Source organism: Scophthalmus maximus, chromosome 1, assembly GCF_022379125.1.
Source record: "Scophthalmus maximus strain ysfricsl-2021 chromosome 1, ASM2237912v1, whole genome shotgun sequence".
Classification (NCBI taxonomy): Eukaryota; Metazoa; Chordata; class Actinopteri; order Pleuronectiformes; family Scophthalmidae; genus Scophthalmus; species Scophthalmus maximus.
The window spans coordinates 18,351,244-18,371,514 of record NC_061515.1 but is presented as its reverse complement, the minus strand read 5'-3'; the positions used below and the strand labels follow the sequence as shown (position 1 = coordinate 18,371,514).

Genomic DNA, 20,271 nt, shown 5'->3' with positions numbered 1-20,271 from the left:
AATTCCATTAGAACAATGAGAGAGCAGAAATGAAGAATCATTGCTCTTGTATCAGGCTTTACTCCCCAGAGCTCTGCCCACCCAAAGTGAACTCTGCAGAAAGTCAAAAATGTGCTCAAATCGAGCTCCCTGAGACGAAAACCTCAACAAACAAGGGTCTGAGGCTGAATGCAGTCCTTTTAAGGGGCCTTCTGCGTCGAGATACGGGAAACCAGTGAGCACTCACAATTGTGAACATTACAAACTAGCAAAAGCTCTGGCAACAGACAAAAAAGGAGAGTCCGAGGGACAGAAATCAATTCAAACGTTTCCTGGCAACAACAAGGATCAAACTGCACATGATTAAAGCCTCGCTGTGCAACATTACACTTAAAAGAATTGGCCTGTGAGGTTGTGGTGTGTATTGCAGGCTGAAGGACTTTTAAATGATCACCCCCTGATTGTGATCATCATGGGTATCGAGCGATACCTTCCACGTGGAGGCCGCGGTCGCAATGTTTTTCTGTCACACATTTACAGTTCATCTGTTAGAAAAACAAATCTATAAAACGTCTCGGCATCAGAAACAGGACAGAAACTGGAATAAATAAGCCAGAGTCATCCATGTGACGCACTAACCGCAGCCCAAGCCCCCCCAACCCCTCCCTCGCATTAACACAGTGTTACTGTAAACTGAATAGAAAAACCATAATCCTTTACATTTGGGTTCTCGTCATGGCGCGCATGACGGGTTCAGCTGCTAGACCGCAGCGGGGCTGGCACACACTCCACAGTTGATGCTGTGCCTTGTGTTTGTGAAGTGTGGCGGGGGGGCAGAGACCCTTGACAGCACCCTGTTGAAACAATTACCCGCCACACCCAGAAATGTAACACGAGAACGCACGTTAAACTCAAGCGCGCCCACGGGTTTCATGGCGTTCATTAATTTATCAACATGTGACGCCTACATCAGAATGATTCACCCTGTCTGCAGTGAAGACATCACATACAGTAAAAGGTGGTACTTTGCCACAGAGCTGAGCCCCCACACTGGGGGAAAAAAAACAGCATAAGAGTGGAAAACTCTCAGCAGCTCAGATGCGGTTGACAGTTCTCGGGGGAGTTGCGTGACAAAAGGATGATCTAGTGAGGGAGGGGGGAGGGGGAGGCTGAATTTCCCTGAGTGATTTCTGCAGCGTTTGCTATCTTGAAGATTCATGCAAGTGAGCTGAGGATTCTCAGACTTTTGACCTTTTGAACTTCAAGAAGCGACGCACACCTTTGCACTTTGATAACTCTCATTTCTTTTGTCCCCTTTTCCCAGACAGATATATATATGGTCGTAATTCCACTTCCTCCTCTGCAACTGTATCTTATACCTCTGTCAGAAGATCTGCCTCAAAATTTCGCTGGAGTTTCCAGCAATAACACGGGAGTAAATCATTTGGATCCGCCCGGACAAAAGACTCCTTATAGCAGCAGGCTTGTTAAATACAACAACAGATTCCTGGTGCGGCCTGCCAATCTGTGCTTGGGTTAAGGTAATTTTTTTTAAAACTCTGTTAATTAAGGGATGTGCAATGGAACAAAACTAATCAAATCACCTCATGTCACCCCTTTGTCAACTCTACAACATCCTCAAGCCAGCTTTCCTCTGGCAACCGCAGGCATAATGGTCTGGGATCAAATTCATTCGGTTGAGAAAAACAGGGTATAATATAATGTCGCCCTATTCCTGGTCCCCCATTACATTGATTGGTTCCAGGAGGAACCAAACACTTTGTGTAGTGGAGATTAATCAGGTAGCAGATCTGAGTGATTATTGGCCTTGAACATCACTTCCCTTCTACTCTATTGTCCCATCGAGGAAAACTCACCTTGTTGTAGCCTATTAAAAAAATAAAATGTTAGATATATGCAGTAGTTAGGGCTGGATGATATGGTTAAATATGTTATCAAGAGAATGATTTTCATATCAGTCGATATCGATGATTATCACGATAAATGTCACATAATAATTTCCGTTCAAGTTTAAAGACTGATTTTTGCTCCTGAGTGAAGGTTGTGGGTTAAACTGTTCTTCTTCTTGAACTTTTGTTGTACTGCTATTGATTGATTAATTATAATCTATTTCATTGCCCAGTCCTACATAAAAAACATATACTTCTAAAATACATTATACTTACAAATATAGCCGCAGTGATTAGTGAATGTGCTGCATTTCATTGTTTTCTTTGTGTGTGTGTGTGTGTGTGTGTGTATTTGTTATATAGTCTTACAGTAGTTGTGAGGGCACAAAACCAATCTTTGTCATTTTGACGTTGTTAGGACATTTGGGCTGGTCCTTACAAGGAGGGTTAAGACTTGGTTTTAGGTTTTCAAGATTAGGTTAAGATTAGGGTTGAGGTTAAGTGAAGGGTTGGGTTAAGGCATTAAGTTGTGATGGTTAGGTTACGGGGCTAGGAATTGCATTATGTCAAGGGGTGTCCTCACAACCATAGAAAGGCGTGTGTGTGTGTAGGCCTGTTTATGTTGGAGATTGTCTTTATGAGTGAGGTCAGGAGGTACTGGGGCTTGTCACAGCTTCTGTGACATGGTAATGGAGAGCCCGTGGATAACTGTGGCTGGGGTGATAAGGTCGCCATGGTAGCGCTGTTGTTTTGGACCACATGAGGACATCAACACGAGTTCAACACGTTGCCGAGACGAGGCTCAACTTCTGTCTGTAATTTGAACTGCAACAACACCGATGGAACTCGAAACGTTTCCATAAATCAGGAATCATTTCTAAATTAAAAATTAGCTGTTTTTAGCTTCACAAAAAACTAGAAACCTTAGTTTTTTTCTTACTGTCGTATCTGGGAAACTTAAGCTATTTTCAAGGGCTGCATGGTGGTGTAGTGGTTAGCACCTTCGCCTCACAGCAAGAAGGTTCTGTGTGGAGTTTGCATGTTCTCCCCGTGTATGCGTGGGTTTTCTCCGGGTTCTCCGGCTTCCTCCCACAGTCCAAAGACATGCAGAATGGGGTTAGGTTCATTGAAGACTCTAAATTGACCGTAGGTGTGAATGTGAGAGTGAATGGTTGTCCGTCTCTGTATGTGGCCCTGTGATAGGCTGGTGACCTGTCCAGGGTGTACCCCGCCTCTCGCCCAATGTTAGCTCCAGCGCCCCCCCGCGACCCTTAAATGGATAAAGCGGTAGACGATGAATGAATGAATGAATGAAGCTATTTTCAGACAACTCCAGTTTGCCTTTCACATATGACTGTCGGAGTCAGATGCGTTCACACCAATAGGTAAATCTGTGGAATGTCCTGTGGCTGAAACATGCAGGAGGCAGGACATGGTGATAGTTCCACTGCGGAAAGCAAAGCAGTGTTTTTCTTTACAGTCACCAACACGTAGGGTGACCAGGTGTCCCGCTTTATGCAGGACTGCACAGCATTTTTATCCCTTTTCCCACGTCCCACAAACTGAGACCATGTCCCGCATTTTGATTGGCAGACGCTTCTCACAGACACTTGTCTAAATTCGGCTTTTACCCAATGGCTGTAGAGAAAGCAGGGAAAGCTGTCATTCAGGGGCTGTGTATTGATGTCAATAAAATCGCGCACACGTAACGTGCCCACTTGAACTGCGCAGGTTAGCGCTGTGCATCACTGTCTTTGTAGCCACAAGTCAAAAAGTATGCAGATGTCTGGAAAATAAAATGGAAAGTACGGCCAAGAAAAGAAAATGCAGCTACAACAAAGACTGGGAACGTCATAACAACTGGGATAAGCCAGAGGAAGGGGACTCTCAAAGAGTTTTTTGCCTTTTATGCCAGAGTAGTTTTTTAGTTACTTACGATGTATGATGTGAAGCGACACAGTGCATAACTACATTTTTGTGTCTAATTTCTATTGAAATTCAGTGATTTGATCAGGAGGGTTAAAAGGCTTAAAGTGAATGATGCCTTCTGTTTGATAAACATGGTTCTACTTCTGTATGTGGTTCAGTAGATTTTGATACAACAAAAATCTGAATAAATGTATGATGTTTCAAAGTCGCAACATTAGACTATAATCTTTGTTAATTTGCCCCACATTTGGTTTGTTGGGATCTGGTCACCCTACCAACACGCCCACTCACTCGCTGTGAATTTTCTTGAGATTTTCCAGCTGTATTCTCACATGGGCTCACTCTGACATTTTCAGGAAATTTTACCAGGGGGCTGGATGGAAAAATGTCCACAGCAACACTTAAGTTCTCACACACAGCCCCTCCGGAAAATGTCAGGACAATGTCCAGATTTCCGTGCAGTTCTGAAAGCAGTGTATGAATCAACAGAGATGGATGCTGGGCCAGTCAGCTGAGCTGTGGGGTGTGCAAGCAGGGCTGTATTTTGAACTTTGGTGAACATCTACTTTAAAGTTTGGTATCGCCGATCTGAAATCGCGACGACTCAGCGGCTGCACGGACGATTTTTCCATATGATGTGAACACGGTGTCTTTGTTGAGATCCGATCACTCGGATCACATTCGCAGGTGGTCTGAGCGACGCACGGCCAAGTTCTTTTTGATGTGTGAAGACGTGTATGTCCAGAGCTGCGTTGAAGGACCGCATACTCATCTGACGTCCTCCCGCTGACCAAATATTTAACATGATACAACATTTTTTTACTGGACAGGGAGTAAAATGTGTCAATGTAATAGAAGAAATTTTAAACAAATGTCATGGCTGAACTCTTTGGGGACACAGAAAACAAATAAATGATCCTTGTTTTCTTCATTCGTGAACCGTTTACTTTTTGCAGATCTGATGTGGTTTACACTTTTTCTTTCCCCCAGCGGGCTCTGTGCCAGCTGGAGTCATTCGCTCTCCCTGTTGCATGACGCGTGCGCTCTCGTACGCAGACCCACAGTGCAAACTGCCGTCTGGTCCTCCACACTCCAGACCGAAACCGCAGGCAGGGTGACTGTGGCTTCATTGGTCAGAGGAAGCCGAGGAGTCCACAAAAAAAACTAATCTAAACACCCAAGGCGCTGTGATGAACACACCAACGCACCTCTGTGGAGCAGAACTAACATAAACACAGACCTGCACACCTTGGACTGAAACCATGTCTGGTGTCTTTAAAAGGAAAATATCCAAACTCTAGTGAGTGAAATGGTGGAAAACCCAAAATGGAGGTCCTGGCTGAGGTTTCAGAGCGACATGACCATACAGCGCCGTAATTATATGTGCTGTAACGCTCTGTGGATCATACTGGTGCGGAGACACACGGAGTCCTTGTGAAATAAAAACACAGTCTCTCCACAAACTGTGACCAAAAAACATGACATTGCATTGTAAACTCTCACAGTAGGGTCAGAGGCGGAAAAACCTCTCCGTCTGCAACATTAGAAGCCCTGCAGCTCGTATAAGAAACATAAGTAGAGTTTTAAAAATTCACAGCATGTGGGATTCAACGGCCAATCAAAAATACAGTTTTGTCTCAGCATGAATCGGTTTCGACACTGTAATTTGGCTACAACATGCACTGTGTGTGTGTCCGCAGATCTTAAATGATGTTTGAAATAACGGCAAAAACTAAGAAAATAAGAGCAAAATTGTAGTAAACCAGATTTATTCTTTATGCACTAAACCCAAAGTACGTCTGAGGTCGCAGAGGGAGGTCTTCAGTTTTGCAGGTATTTGATCATAAACCATACTTTTGGACGAAACAATAACATTTGACCTGATGGTGGAGCTAGATGAGAAGCGGCAGGCTCATATGAGTTATTACAAACAACCATGAGTGTGAGATGAATGTCTGTGCCACATATATAATAAGAAACCCTTCCAACAGTTGTCGTTTGAGGACATATTTCAATCTGGACCAAAGATATGAAGATATGACCAAAGATAAGTCTAAAAACACAACCGGAGCTGAACATTTAGACAAGAGTTTCAAACCTCAATCAATATATTATGTCTGACTGTTTGGAAACACCACTGTCCAACGAGTCCTCCGACGAACTATGTGGTACAAACGACCAAATCGACCATTTCCCAACAGGAGCTACGCCACAAATACTTTTCGCCTCAGAGCATCGTGGGGCTTTATTTGATTTACCAACACCACAAAGTTAAAATAGAAAATGGTAACATTCAATTCAGATTTAAGAAAATTCATACACAGAGATTCATTCTTTGTGTAGAGTTTTAGTTGTTGTCTGTGTTATTTTGCCCTATTGTTTCGTCTTTGTCTGATTGGCCATTGTATAAGTCTCCCCCTGGTCAAATTTGTCAGGTCAGTTGTTTGAGTTAATGTCATGATTTGTAGGCAGTATTTTTGTGTATAGTATAGTTTTGTTTCGGTTGTACTCTTTTAATGGGCCCAAATTATCCTCAGTTTTGTAACTTTTTGATTCCATAGATCTTTGGGTGAAATAAAAACCCATTTTGAGAAGTAATCCTGTGTTTGTCTTGTTCTTTGACTTATGGTCCCTGACAGCCTTGTTGATGAGCTTGTAAAGGTTAGAATAGCAAGTTGCGCGACGCGAATAAGCACAAATGTTCCAGCGACCAAACTCTGTTACTCGCGGACAGTGAACGCACCACAAGCAGGATATTTCTTATGGCTGTGAACTTGATTGATAGGTCGTCATTTCTACCTGTGCTTTACTGTCTAAATGGCTCTCCACTGTTATTCAGGAAATTCTTCTTCCCCATGACGCTTGTAATACAAGTAAAATAGTGCAATACTACTGTTTTAGTACTTCCTGTTCACAAAAGGTGAGGTTTCCTTTGAGGGCTGCAACTATTTATTTTCAACGCCTATTAAACATGACGTCCAATGTCTTGTTTTGTCTGACAGTTTAACACCCCCCAAAACATTACATTTTCAGTAAGACAGAGAACCTTTAGAACCATCAACATTTTGGTATTTCGACTTGCAAAAGGATTTAAACAGATCATCGAAATAGTTGCCAATTCATTTTCTGTCAATCAACTGATCGAATAAAAGTTGATTAATACTCATTGCAGCTCTGCCTCCATTAAAAGCACGTCAATCTAATCTAAGAACGAGACACTTTGTCAAAAAAGCAGATGTTTCGGATTTTAAACATTTTATCCAATAACGTATTGAATTTCTTTATCAGTACAAAAAAAACATACGGAAACCCCTAAAAGTAATCATTGATGTACTTCCACATAACTGTGCATCCTCACATAAACATCTAAACCGTATTGCACAAACTAACTAACAAAAAAAACGTTTCAAAAAATTTTGTGAAAGTAAAAAGAAATCAGATTTTCTTAAAAGATCTTGGTCTGAAACCCAGTTCAAAAGGAGCTTCAGCTGCACAGTGACATTTGCCTGACCCTCCTCTTTGTCCCCCACCATTTCACCCCCTGATATTTTGGTCCGTATTCTTTTTACACATCATCTCGTCACTCTCACGCTCATTTTCCCACCATGAAAAAAACTAATTTCTTTAATCAAGATGTCGTTCTCTTCGCTCAACAGCGCCTCAAAAACAAATTATTTCTGGGCTGCTCTCGTCGGGGTCAGAAAGTTGTGGGAAAGCACGGCTACGTCCTCTGTGACTTTGGCAGATCTTCCCATGATAAAAATGAGGCCAACACTTATTCATCCATATTTATTAGTGCGCAGAGATGCTGCAAAATACACAGAAGAGGCCGCGGGGTCAAGAGGAGCTTAAGGGGAAAAAACCCAACAGCCTCCACTGAACAGCGATCACAAACTGTTTATGTCCGTGTAGCCTCTGAGCAGAATAACTCCTTTGTTGAAGGGGGAAAAAAAGTCAGTAATTATATTAAACGCGCAAACAAACTATTGAATTGGTGGAAGACGGCTTGTTATCTTTTCTCTTTTGATGTGGCCACTAATGGACAATGTCTTGGTTGTTTGCTGCCAAATGAATACACTGTGTGGGATTACTGCATATGCAAACTGAGTTTATTTTCTCACTATTACTGCAAACAATATCACCTCGCACCTGCAGAGACCTTCGTCTGCAATGAGGTTGTGTACATTATGCAAAAAACATTATTTTTCTCTAACGGAGACTGTCCATGCTGCAACTGTACCCGAGGTTTCTTTCCACTTTTTTGATTCTTTATTCATCTTACAGGTTTTTTTAAAAAAAAACTCCCCTTGTTCTGCTTTTGTTCTCGAATTGATCACTAAACTACGGTTGCGCTGAAGTGCACATCACAACGAAGAATGTGATTCTTGCCAATCAAAAAACACAACCGCAAATCACAAAACGTTATTTAGTTGTTTTCAGTTTTGTTGTGTTTTCGGGTTTGCTATTGTGTCTTGTGATTTGCCGATATGTTGTTTTTTTGATTTGTCGGGGCGTTTCTTGATTTGTCGTTGCGTTTTGCACTTCAGGGCCACCGTACCTAGTTGTACTACTGTTCTAGTGCTAGTGTTAACTGTTTAGCCAAACCCTGACAGAGCTGATCCCTCTTTGCCCTAGAGCGGCGTTGCTGTTATAAAAGCATCAATGAGCCACACTGTTGCTCTGGGTTTCTTCATTGTGATGAAGATGGGAATTGTAGTTTATTTGTGTCGACGCACACTGTCCTGCAGCCAAAAGGACTCAATAGAGCACCGATTGTGTTGTCCCCAACAAATACACAATTTACTAGTGTTTTAGTAACTACACAGCTAAAAAACACAGTATCCAGCTGTTCAGCCTTTTTTTAATGAAATATATAAAATAAATAAATATACATATGTCGGTAGGTATAGAGTAGGGAAGTCAGAAAGTATTAAGAGAAGAATTAACACCATGGAAGATCCATAACCATTGAGTCACACTATGATTACATATGTCATCCTGTGCATTGTGCACATCTGGATGTACTTCACTTGTGGCGACACATGCAAAGACGATCAGAAAGTCTCACAGCTTTGTCATTTCAACAGTTTATTCCTCAACGGTGCGCAGTTTCTCCAATCTTTTGTTTGACTTGTAGTTTCTTACGAGGGGAAACAGGCGATCAGACCGAAGCCACTAAAGGGGAAACGCCGAACGACTGTAGGCAGCCAAAACTGCCCAGTCATCGCAAAAACTCTGTATCGAACATCGACATAAACACAGATGTGCACACAGACCTTTCCCGTTCCATGTGACTTGTCACACACACACAAGTATACACTGCTTTCTTTTTCTTTCCATCATAACTTTTTGTTTTGGCTGAAGAGCGCACAGTTTGCTTACTCTTGTGGTCTTGATCCTGACGGTCGGGGAGCTGCTGTCCAAACTCTGCTGGAGAGGTGTGAACTCAAAACCCATTTGTACCACGAGCACAGAAGCTGTATGAGCTACAGTGTCTGAAAAACACAACTGCAGACTTATTTCAACCCTACGGAGGCTGCTCTTAATAAGGAGGCTCATTTTTCTCAAAAAAGAATTACAGTATGTTTTTCTTCTCTGAATTAATCAAGCCCTGCTGTATAAAAACAGTGTTTTGCTGGTGTGTTTGGTAAAATACGGGCTGCCTGTGATGTCTGCAGCATCTGAATAATATCACAGGAAGCATCGTCCTCCACTGTGACACAAGGTTTAAGAACGACGTATGTCTCACATTCATGCCGGCGGACAAGGTTCCCATGCAAGAGCTTTAATGTAAGTCTTTAAGTCGAGGCTGCATGAAAGAGAGGGCAATTTACAGTAACCGACTTTAACCACACTGCATCTGGTTTCGATTAAGACAACACTTCTAATGTGACTGGATGGCAGCGTTGTTTTTTTCCTCTCTCTTTGCAGCTGCAACGATACAGCGAGCTGGAAACCATTTCACGTGGTGTGGACATTTTTTCCCCCCCTCTCGCTGTTGATGATGTTTTTCTGACATTTGCGACTGGAATTAAACTATAGTACAGTTTCCTTTACAAAGAAAAATAGTGTGACACCTGGGTGATTTACCTCAAGTGTTGCTGCCTGCAGGGCGGTACAGTCATTATGCAAGGAGAGTGGGGGGCTGCGGCACTGGGGGACAGATGTGCCTTTTCAATTCATGCCATGTGGTCAAATGTTGTCCAGTAACAGAGGTATAGAGATAACCAGGAAAGGTTTGGCAAAAACTTAAACATGAGCAGCAGCAGCAGCAGCAGCAGCTGCAGGAGAATATCACGAAGACTAGTTATCAATTATTATCTCGATTGGCTCACTTTTTCCAGGAAGTCCAGCCTGGGCCTGTAAATTCCTAAAAGCTAAACCACTTTGATTTACAGGCCTTTACCTCTGGCACATGGAGTGCTGCCTTTCTGGAGGACAAGGTGGAAAGCTGCAACTGATTAAAGTGATCATTTTGGAGCACAGTTTTTTTTTTGTTTTGTTTTTTACACATAGCCCAAAAAGCTCCTTTTCTCCCCCCCCCCCCTTCCTTCTCTCCAGATGGGCCTCATCCTGCAAGCATATGGAAGTTAAAGCCTTATTTTCTTCACTCCAAAAACTTGAGCCACGTGTGCTACCCTGAAGGTGAACCCTCGGAGATGTTCCTTTACTTAGTCGGGTCCTTCTGTGCTTTTCCCGGCAGCGCCACTAAACTCGAGCAGCTTCAATCCCCACAGGCGGTTACATTAGTTCGCTTTGGTTGGATGTGCTCGTGGCTTATGAAAGATGAAAGTCCAGCCCTGCAGAATGTGCTCTAGCTGAGAGAAAAACTGCCGCCACGCTGCGGCCGTCTGCGTTGTGCAATGCATACGTGTCTGGGGGCTCCTTTTTTTTGTATGACACCTGCATATGTGTCCAACACAACAGGAAGACACGGGGGCAAAGAGGAGACGAGAGCCAGATACGAGACACCACACAGGACATCCTGGGCAAACAACACAGTGGGAGGGAAAACGCTGTCGGTGTTGGGGGGCAGAGAGAGGGGCCCAGGGGCCTGTCAGCTAGTCTGGGGTATGATGTTTTCTTCTTCTGGATCCCCACAGGCAAACAGAAGCAACGGGACACACAGCAGGTTGTCTCTGAGTCATAGAAGATGATTTGTGTATTTTATCACCCGGAGGCTTCTCTGGGATTTAAAAAAAAACTTACTGCAAATTAATTTCCACTATTCACCAATTAATGAGCAAGTATGCAATTTTGCTGTTAACACGTTGCAGAGGCGAAATTTACCACAGAGCATCGTGTCTGCACTTTATTGACAATGCGTTTGAAGAAAGCATGCTCTTCTCATTACTTTTTAATTGACCTCAACTCCCTGGTTCATAATCATCTGTCTACATCTAATATTGTCATCTCTTCAGTTGAATTTCTTTAACAGGGTGAAAAAAGAAAAGAAAAAGAAAAATTCAACTAAATGAATCCCCCCATCCCCACTGGTTCCTCGGATCAACGTTCTCCTCTCTTGTCTTCAATCATCAGTGCAGAGCACCAGGGGAATGAAAACTGGGACAAACAATAGGAAGCTGATAGGAAACATCTTGCATGTACATCCAGGTCTGTATCTCCACATTCCCTTCCTTTTGACATGTAAACAGATGTGAGTTGGGGAATAAAAAAAAAAGTCAGGTTTGCAAAAGGAAAAAGTCCTCGAATGCCAGTGTCATACCTACACTGGCACCCGCATTTTTCCAAAAGCAAATCCCCTTTGGCTTCTCAGTGTCCTTTTTCACAAAGAACTCTTTTTAACAGACAGAGCTTGTGCCATGAGTAACGGCGACCCTGACAAATAGTGATCGTCTGTCATCTTGCCTCTCCCGAGCCAATAGGTTTGTCTTTCAGAAGGGGACTGGAAAAATGGAAAACAAAGAAAAAAGGAAGAAAAAGAAAATAAGTCCTTTCGTAAAAAAAATTAAAAAAAATAAGCAAGATGGAGGACTCCGAGTCACAGCTGGTGGAGTGGGTCTGAGTTTGAGCTCAAGAAAAAAACATCAAGTGTTCTAGCAGTTCATGTCAACGTGGTGCCAAGCATGACATAAAGGGCCAGTTGTTTTTCACATGCAAACCTGTGATCTGGGATGGTAAACTCATATTCATCTCGTAACTGACAGGAATAAATACAAATCTGATTTCACTTTGAATTTAAAAACCAAACAACAACATAAACATGACCCCATTTTCATCACCCAGATGGGAACAAAAAGCAGAAGCCCCCCGGGCCATGAATTTGGTGCTGTATTTCCTCTAATTCCACATCTCAGGTTTCATTTTGGTTCCAGTCATCCTGCATAGACACCACAGCGAGACAACAGCGAAAGCCCCAGAAGTCTTAATGAACAATGTCTCCACTGCTGCTCCACCCACCACCTCAAACACCACCCACCAACCACCAACATAAGCAACTTCAGGAAAGACCCTCACCACAGTGCAAGTAGTCTGTGGTCACTGCATCAAGCTACTGCTGGCTCCTCCTCCTGTTCCAGCCCCAAACCCCCCGACCTCTGCTTTTTATGATTAGTTATTTGAGCCAGTGCCCAATGAAACTGTACATGTTCTATAGCCAGAGTGGAGCGAGCGATCCAAAATCCCCCGAGCTGGAGGGCTGCAGTCGAGTCTGCTCCAAATTATTTGCACGGCTGCAGAGCATATGGGGTTGAAGGCTTATATAAGCCTGTGGTAGGAATATTTAGCCCATGTCACCTTCCTTTGAATTCCCTCAGCTCTTTGTCTTTTTCATGATGACTATTTTAAATCAAAATAGAAGTTTGGTGCGAATTTCTATCTATTTCCCTTTCAATGCGAAAACTGGGAATGGGATTGTGTTTTGTTGGTTTTTGGGTTTATAAATTGTGTTTGTGCATTTCACTTGTGTCTTTTGCTACTATAGAATTTTTATTATTTTGTGGTTTTGCTGATCAGTATGTATTTATTTGATTGTATTTTAGGGATGTGCATTGCAAAATAGCTAAGAATGGGAAGGTTCTTGTGGCATTTATTCATGCTACTCAATAATTAATTACTGTGGGTCTGGAAAATGTATTCAATAGACAACCTATGGGGTAAAGAGTGTCAAGTGCACCCACTACCAAAAAGTGAAATGTAAAATTGGCTCAACAATTAATATTTGGCCATAACTAAAAGAAAAACAAAGAGTCTACAGCCTTGTTGAACTCCTGAGCTACTAAGCTAACCACTATGACACTTTCTAACAGTCGACATCTGTTTAAAAATGCCTGTTTACATTTCACACCTGTTTATGCTGCATCTATTTATTTATTTATTTATACATATTCACATTTCATTCACAGTTATTACTATATTTTTACTTCATTCTAATTATTCCATGTACAGTATTATATTTCGTTTACATTTAATTTATTTAAATCTTACTTTATATTCATGTTACACCTGTCTTACTACTTTTGGGTTTATTTAGGTCTCAGCTCTCTTTTCTTGTATTCTCCTATATTTCTCTTTTTATATTTTTTCTTTTATATTGCACTGTTGAGCCTGAGACAAAAGAATTTCATTGCCAACGACTGCTTCTGTTATTGTTGTGCATATGACAAAATAAACCATCTTGAATCTTGAATCTTGAGCTAAATACTAATGACAGCATGCTAACATGTTAATAATGACAACGCTAACCTGCTAAAGTTAAACAGATAAACTGATAACTAGCTTAGTTTAGCTTGTTAACATGCTAACATTTAATAATTAGCACCAAAAACAATTGCAACTGAGGCTCACGAGTCATTATAGTTTTGTGGGTATTTGCTTATAAAGCAAAGTATTTGGACAAAATTAAAACTTGGAACCGATAATGGTGCTTGATAAAGAACAAAGGGAATCGTCTGGTGGAGATCAAGAACTTCTGTGCCAAATTTCTATCCAATAGTTGTGAAGGCACAAAACCTCAAATGTGAACCTCATGGTGGTGCAAGTGGAGAAGTCAAGTGATCGAAGTCATTAGGGATTCATTCTCTGGGGAGCGGGAAAGTCCGTGCAAATTTTTTTTTTTAGACATTCAATAAAACGAGATATTTCAATCTGCACCAAGGTGGAGGGTAAAAATGACCAATAATACAGCCACATCACGAGCTGCGCTAAAAACTAGAGGTTACCATTTTAAGTATGTATTCTATAGCACAGAGTTCCTGCTTCAACGAACAATACAAAGACGTCAGTCTGGTGTGTGTCCGTGGGTATAAACATGTCAGGAAGAAGTTGTGGCTTTCAAAAGACAGTGTGCAGACACGCTGGGTGCCCTGCATGGTACAGCTATAAATTCTAGAAAACTCCAGGCACTGCGGGATCAAATTAACTCTAATGAATCTTTCCTCGGTTACTTATCTTTTTTCTATTTCTACCTCATCTCTCTTTGGGTCTCTGGCCGGTGTCACCTCCAACCAAAACATATCCGATTGCTCGCCCTCTCCCTCTCCCTCTCCTGGACAAACAGATGTTAAATCAGCCAGATCTCCAGCTGTCAGAGAAAAGACGACTCTGTTGCTCAACCAGACAAAAAAGGGTCACCATTATACCACTGATAGCTGAAACAGTCGGGAGGAGGGCAGACACATTTTCAACGGGGGAGATTATATTTTTCCCACTAATGAGGATCTCATATGAGGACACTGAAGACAAGCAAAGATGGTCCACTACAAGAGAGGCACACTTTTTTACAAATAGAGTTCAGTTCATTAAAAGAGTATATAATGGCACCGTGGTTTTACGAATACTTGGGGAAGGAAAAAGTTAAGTCTGCAGTTAGAGAGACTTCCTGGGGATTTCTGGTTGCCAGAGCAGATGCGAGGTCATGATTCCAGACCAGGTGGCTGAGATTTTCTCTGATAGTCAATCATATCATGCCGTCCTCACCGGTGGTGGGGGTTTTTTTTATGACTCAAACGGTGCCAAGGTCTCCTTAATCAAAAGGCTTTCATTCACAAGTCGCAGACAATAAGTGCAAATGTGTAGAAACAAATGCTGAATTCAAACTGATTTTACAGCTCTGCTGAGGAAAATAAATGAGCAGTTTGTTTCCAAAACAGTATGCTTCCATGTACAGCAGTTTATCATTTTACAGCGTTCAGAACTTACAGAGGAGCGAGACTGTAGAAACGTCTGCCAAAAAGTGACTATGAACATTCTCGTTAAGTAAAGGAGTTTGTCTTTAACTTTGGGGGCTGCTGGTTGATATATGAAATGTCGAAACTCTATAAATCTCTTCAGCTTCGTAAAATCTAGAGCGAAACGGTCTGCACCTCAAGACAAATAATCCATCATCAGTCAAAATTAGGCCACAATTAGTGCATGAAAGCATCTTGAGCGTGTCATACTCCCTTTAAACAACGTATCAGAGACACGTTAAATGTGCGCAAAACAGGCCAAGAGGCATTAACGATCATCTGCAGCCTCTCACATCTGCAGAGAACACCCCCCCAACACCAGCTCTATCTGCTTCATTCGATTAATTTCATTTACAGGATGTGAACGTTGAGTCACACCATGTCACTCAGTTGTTTTGGGGTGCAGCCACCTCGAAGCCACGTTTCATTGGCTTGACTCACAGCTCCTCTGAGGCCCCCCCGAAAACGCAGACCAAGAGTTGGCTCCAGAACTTGGATTGAGTCTGATGAGCGACTTAATGAAAATCAAATGCACCAGAGGCCGAGGAGGAGGAGGAGGAGGAGGCAGAGCAGTGAGGAAACATCAGCGGACCTACTCCAAGCAACTTCCTCGGCCGAGAATCGATGGAGGAGCCGTGCCAGCGGAGCTCACAGCTCTCTCTGAGTCACACTCTCATGATAGATAGCGGCTGGAGGAGTTTTCAAAGCACTGAGGGCACACAGATGCAGAGCAGACAGGAAAAGACCACGGCAAGTGCATGAAGTGAATGAAATGTGGTTTCATTCACTCAACCTGATAAGTACTGCATGCTGATGACTAATAATAGTCGGCTCACTTATTGATTTGGATTCATAGTGTGTTACCCTGAGGTCCCTTCACAAAGAGACACACACTTTCACAACCACTGGTGGAATGTAATGTTAAACATTTACTCAAGTAATGTACGTAAGTTTTATGTTTCGCAATTTCATTGAGTTTTATTATTCTATGCTGCTGAATACTTAAAACTCCACTCCATGTATTTGACAGCTAAAGTTACAGTTAACATTGTAAATCAAGATTTTAAATACAACACATACTGTTCTAAAATATGATATTTCTGCCTTTTACATTTTACAGGATTAAAACAAAACTATAATGAGCATAATAATCCAGCATTACGTTATGAAATAAGTCACTGTGGATACTGAGTACTGTCAAAGTCGATACCTGAAGCATCTGTTGTTGTGGCGGACATAGTATTTAGATCCTTTACGCAGGTTAAAGTAGCCACACTGAAATATATAAACACTTCCTTGCGAAGTTCATGTCCATTCAGTGAAAGTTGTACTTCAGTGTTATTCTTTTATATATAATGATTCTTTCAGATGCATTGGTCATTTGAAGGACTTTCTACTTGAATTTGCAACAGTGTAGACTATATCTTATTTCAAACTCTCACTTATTGCAGTGGAGCTGACGTGTAAAGTTTGGAGCCTTTTAGGACATTTCCAGTGTCAGAAAGATGTTGCACAAGGATTTGCGCATTTTTGGTAAATTAGGATCAGGGTGAATGGAAACAAATTGTATTAAAATAACGTCTAAGTACGACTACAGTTGCAAAGCAAGTCCCTACACGGTCATCGGGCAATGGTCTTATGAGCTTTCACCATTTTAGGGACTCGGGTACATGCTGCACCGCTGTTCTTTTCCATTATGGCACATTCCCACACAGTAAGCGGACACTTCAAAATGTATCTGTCGGGGTTATTAACTGTAAACACATGTACCATCATAACTGTCATACAACATCTTTGCTTTTACAAGCAGATCAGGGAGCCTGTTTTGTTTAAAAAAAAACAAAAAAAAACATTTTACTCACATTGCCGGCCAATAACTCCCGGGGAATTTGTCGCTCGAATATTTCTGTCAGACACCAACTTCCATGGACGGAATTGAGAAAAAAAGTGTCGTTTGTTCGAATTGCTCAAAGGTCTTCGAACGGTATAAACAATTAAAAGCGTGTGGAGAGAGAAAGAGAGAGATAGGGAAAGAAAGCAGTCGCATCCAACGGGGGAGGGTCCTGAAGTGGAGCCAAAGAAACTGGAAAAACTGTGACAGCACGGGGACTGGTGGAGGAGGGAGGGGGGAACAGGGAGGGAGGGAGGAGAGGAGGAGAAAGGAGGGATGGGGCAGAGAGGAGGTTTGGGGGAGATTGAGATAGAGAGTGTTGTTTTGTCTTCAATAGACCTGCAGACCTTGGTGTCTACCTATGTGTGTTTGTGTGTGTGTGTGTGAGAGAGAGAGATTGTACCTGATAGTTTTGTCTGGCTCTTACAGGTGGAGACGTGACTCATTTCATCTCCATAGATAGATAGAAGGATACTTTCTTATGCACCAACACAAGTTATGACCTGTAGGTGTCGCTACATTAACGGTGAGGGTTCTGCCACACACACTAGGATGTTGAATATCTCTGGAAAATTAGAAAAATATTGTGAAACATGGGAAATGTGCTTCATCGCCTTCATGTCAAATCGATACCACTCACACCTGTACTGTAGTCTAAATATGAAAATATAGTCAGCAGTTGTTTGTTTTTGTTTTACATACTTTTTATTCATTACAAGAACATACAATAACATGTTAACATTAAATAGTTACATAGATAATAATAAAGAAAAAATAAGAAGGGGCTTAGTACTTTTTTTATAGGTGCTGTTGTCTCATTTTTCCAATTTCACTCGCTTATGTCATTCTGATCACTTTCCTGGAATTGCATGAAAGTGTCACATTTCCCTGAACGTATTTAAACTCCCTCTGACCACGTGGCTGCAATCTACAATACATATCCAAATAATGTGGACAACTGGACTTTACACCCATGTATGATTGTTAAGCACGTCATTTTAAAATTGTGATCTTTAAACCTGCTGTTATAGTCTCCACTCCCTCTGGTTCGAGCCTTTCAAACAGATTTTGTGATGTGGCTGCAGGGATTTGCTCCCTTCTGAGCCCCACTGAAAGTCAGGAGATGAGACTTGACTCATAGTTTAAGTTTCTGTTCATCCTAAAAGTGATGGATGTGGTTGGGGTCAGGGTTCTGTGCAGGCCAGTCCAGTTCTTCTACACCAAACTCTGATAATGTTATATCCTTGTGGACATGGATCTATGCATGGAGACGTGGTCATATGGATGGGTATCCGCATACTTTTGGCCAGTATGTCTTTGCAAAGGGCTTCTGTCCCAAACAGTGGGTCAGCCACGATAACCAGCCTGTTCAGGGCGGGTGTTTCCCTCCCCTGCTGAGGACTGACACAGATAAACAATTCATGGACGGAGGCCTGGTGGTGGCACAAACATCCTGGATGGAAACCAGGAGTATAAGGAAATTGATCTGTTTCCAGGTGATGTAGAGGGGTGACCTGCAGCACCTACTGAGGGAACAGAGAGAAGGTGCCATCGTGTTAGAGTCATGTTGACTCGTGAAATAATGTAAAAATAATTGTTTTTAAAAGTGTTGAAAGACACAATCCTGAGTCACATTTTTTCTTTCTTCATCCTGGAAATATATTGTTATCATTTGTCATCAAGTGTGTAGCTCAGCTAGTTTCATAGTTATTGGCAAAATATTAGGATAAGCAAAATGTTAGGTTGATAAATATAATGTTCTATAAACAGTTTTAAGTAATAATTATTAATTTGCAGAGGTTTGGGGTTAGACTGATCATGGACTAAAAGGTTGAAAATGTCATCTACTTAAAACTAGATGATGTCTTTATTGGACATCAGACATGTTGTGATCAGAGTGCAGCCATTAGATCAGTTAAGTGTCTGAATACAGATCTAAACTAGTGACACTCCCCTACACGTTGCTCATTTAACGTAAAGACTGTTCAATGTTTAGCACCTGAGATGCTTTTGAGACATTTTGTAGATCATTATTTTTCTGGTGTGAAATCACTGCCACCTACTGGTGTGCTTGTGTTTTATGGCTTTACTGCATCCTCTGATTCACCACTGGGTCAATCATAATTTACAGCGTGGGGATAAACATTTAAGCTGAATTAACTTAAATGTTTTCAAAGATATCAGGTACGACAGGGTTAATATAAGCAAAGTATGTGTAAAATATGCACAGGGCATCTGGGATATTTCCAGTTGATTGAATGGTTAAAGTCACAAGTGAGATATTTTTCAGTGAACACATTATTTAGCTTCAATGAAGAGCTGAAACAAAACAAAGAATACAACAGATATATAGACCCATGATGGATGAGTTTTATTTCCAACCTCAAAGCTACTTATAGGGAAACAAAATTGGGGAAAATAGAAGTTAAGGTGTTGAAAGAAAATACATTTGAGCAGAATTCACTTAAAACCATTTGTCAAACAAGCATCACTGAGAACCATGAATAATCAGTGGAGCAGTGAAGAGCAGCTCCTTTTCTCTTCTTCTTCCTCTTAGATGGGTTTGTAGTTTGAGAAGCTCCAAAATCACAGTGTTTACACAATATAATTTGGGTGCATCCACATAATTTCATCAATTTCACATTTGCCACAAAATGTCTTCATTTGAACGGGAACATGAACTAAACTCTAGTTTTATTTGTTTTCATTTATATTGAACTCAAGTTGTGTTTTAAGGAGCGAACACAGGTAATACCCCAGGCAAAGTAAAATTGTTCCACCACTGATGATCTGTATCAAACCAGCGATTATTATTTTGGGGATTTTCTTAGCTAATCACCTGACAGTCCAGTGTGTAAAATGTCAGGAAATAGTGAAAAGGGCATGTTATCATTCCCTGGAGCTCAAGTTAACACATTCAAATAGCTGTTTTTATCTGACAAAATAAATTCATATTGTATTGAAGTTTGTGGACATTTGAGTTAATCAACTATCGAAATTGTTGCCAAGTACTTCTCTGCTAACTAGTGTCCAGGTGAAACGTATAGTGGGGGTCAACAGGGGTAAACAACAACAATATTTTTGCCCTGTGGCCCCAGAGGACGTTAATGTGTACTGGTCAGTTTAATATGGAAACATTTTTTAATTATCTTAAAAGAAAAGAAAATGTCAAACTTAAATTCAACTAAAAACACTTATATTCAGAGTTAACATCAGTAGGAATAGTTCAGCTGTAGGTCTGTATTTTATATAAATACGTAAATATTGATTTTTATTACTGGATTTTTATTAATTTGGCCTGATGGGCCCGTTAGCTCTTTGTGCCCACTGCTGGGTGAGTCTACTCTGCTGCAGAAATATACACAAAGAAGAA

At 41.4% G+C, this 20,271-nt stretch overlaps 1 protein-coding gene across 1 annotated transcript in view; it reads right to left on the bottom strand.

Annotated features, from left to right (window-relative positions):
• pear1 (platelet endothelial aggregation receptor 1) overlaps positions 1-17,088 on the bottom strand; it is a 47,378-nt gene extending 30,290 nt beyond the window's left edge. The window contains exon 1 of the mRNA XM_035627180.2: positions 16,870-17,088. Coding sequence (XP_035483073.1) covers positions 16,870-16,871 — 2 coding nt within the window. The 5' untranslated portion in view covers positions 16,872-17,088. The remainder of the gene's footprint in view (positions 1-16,869) is intronic.
• Positions 17,089-20,271: the final 3,183 nt, after the last annotated feature.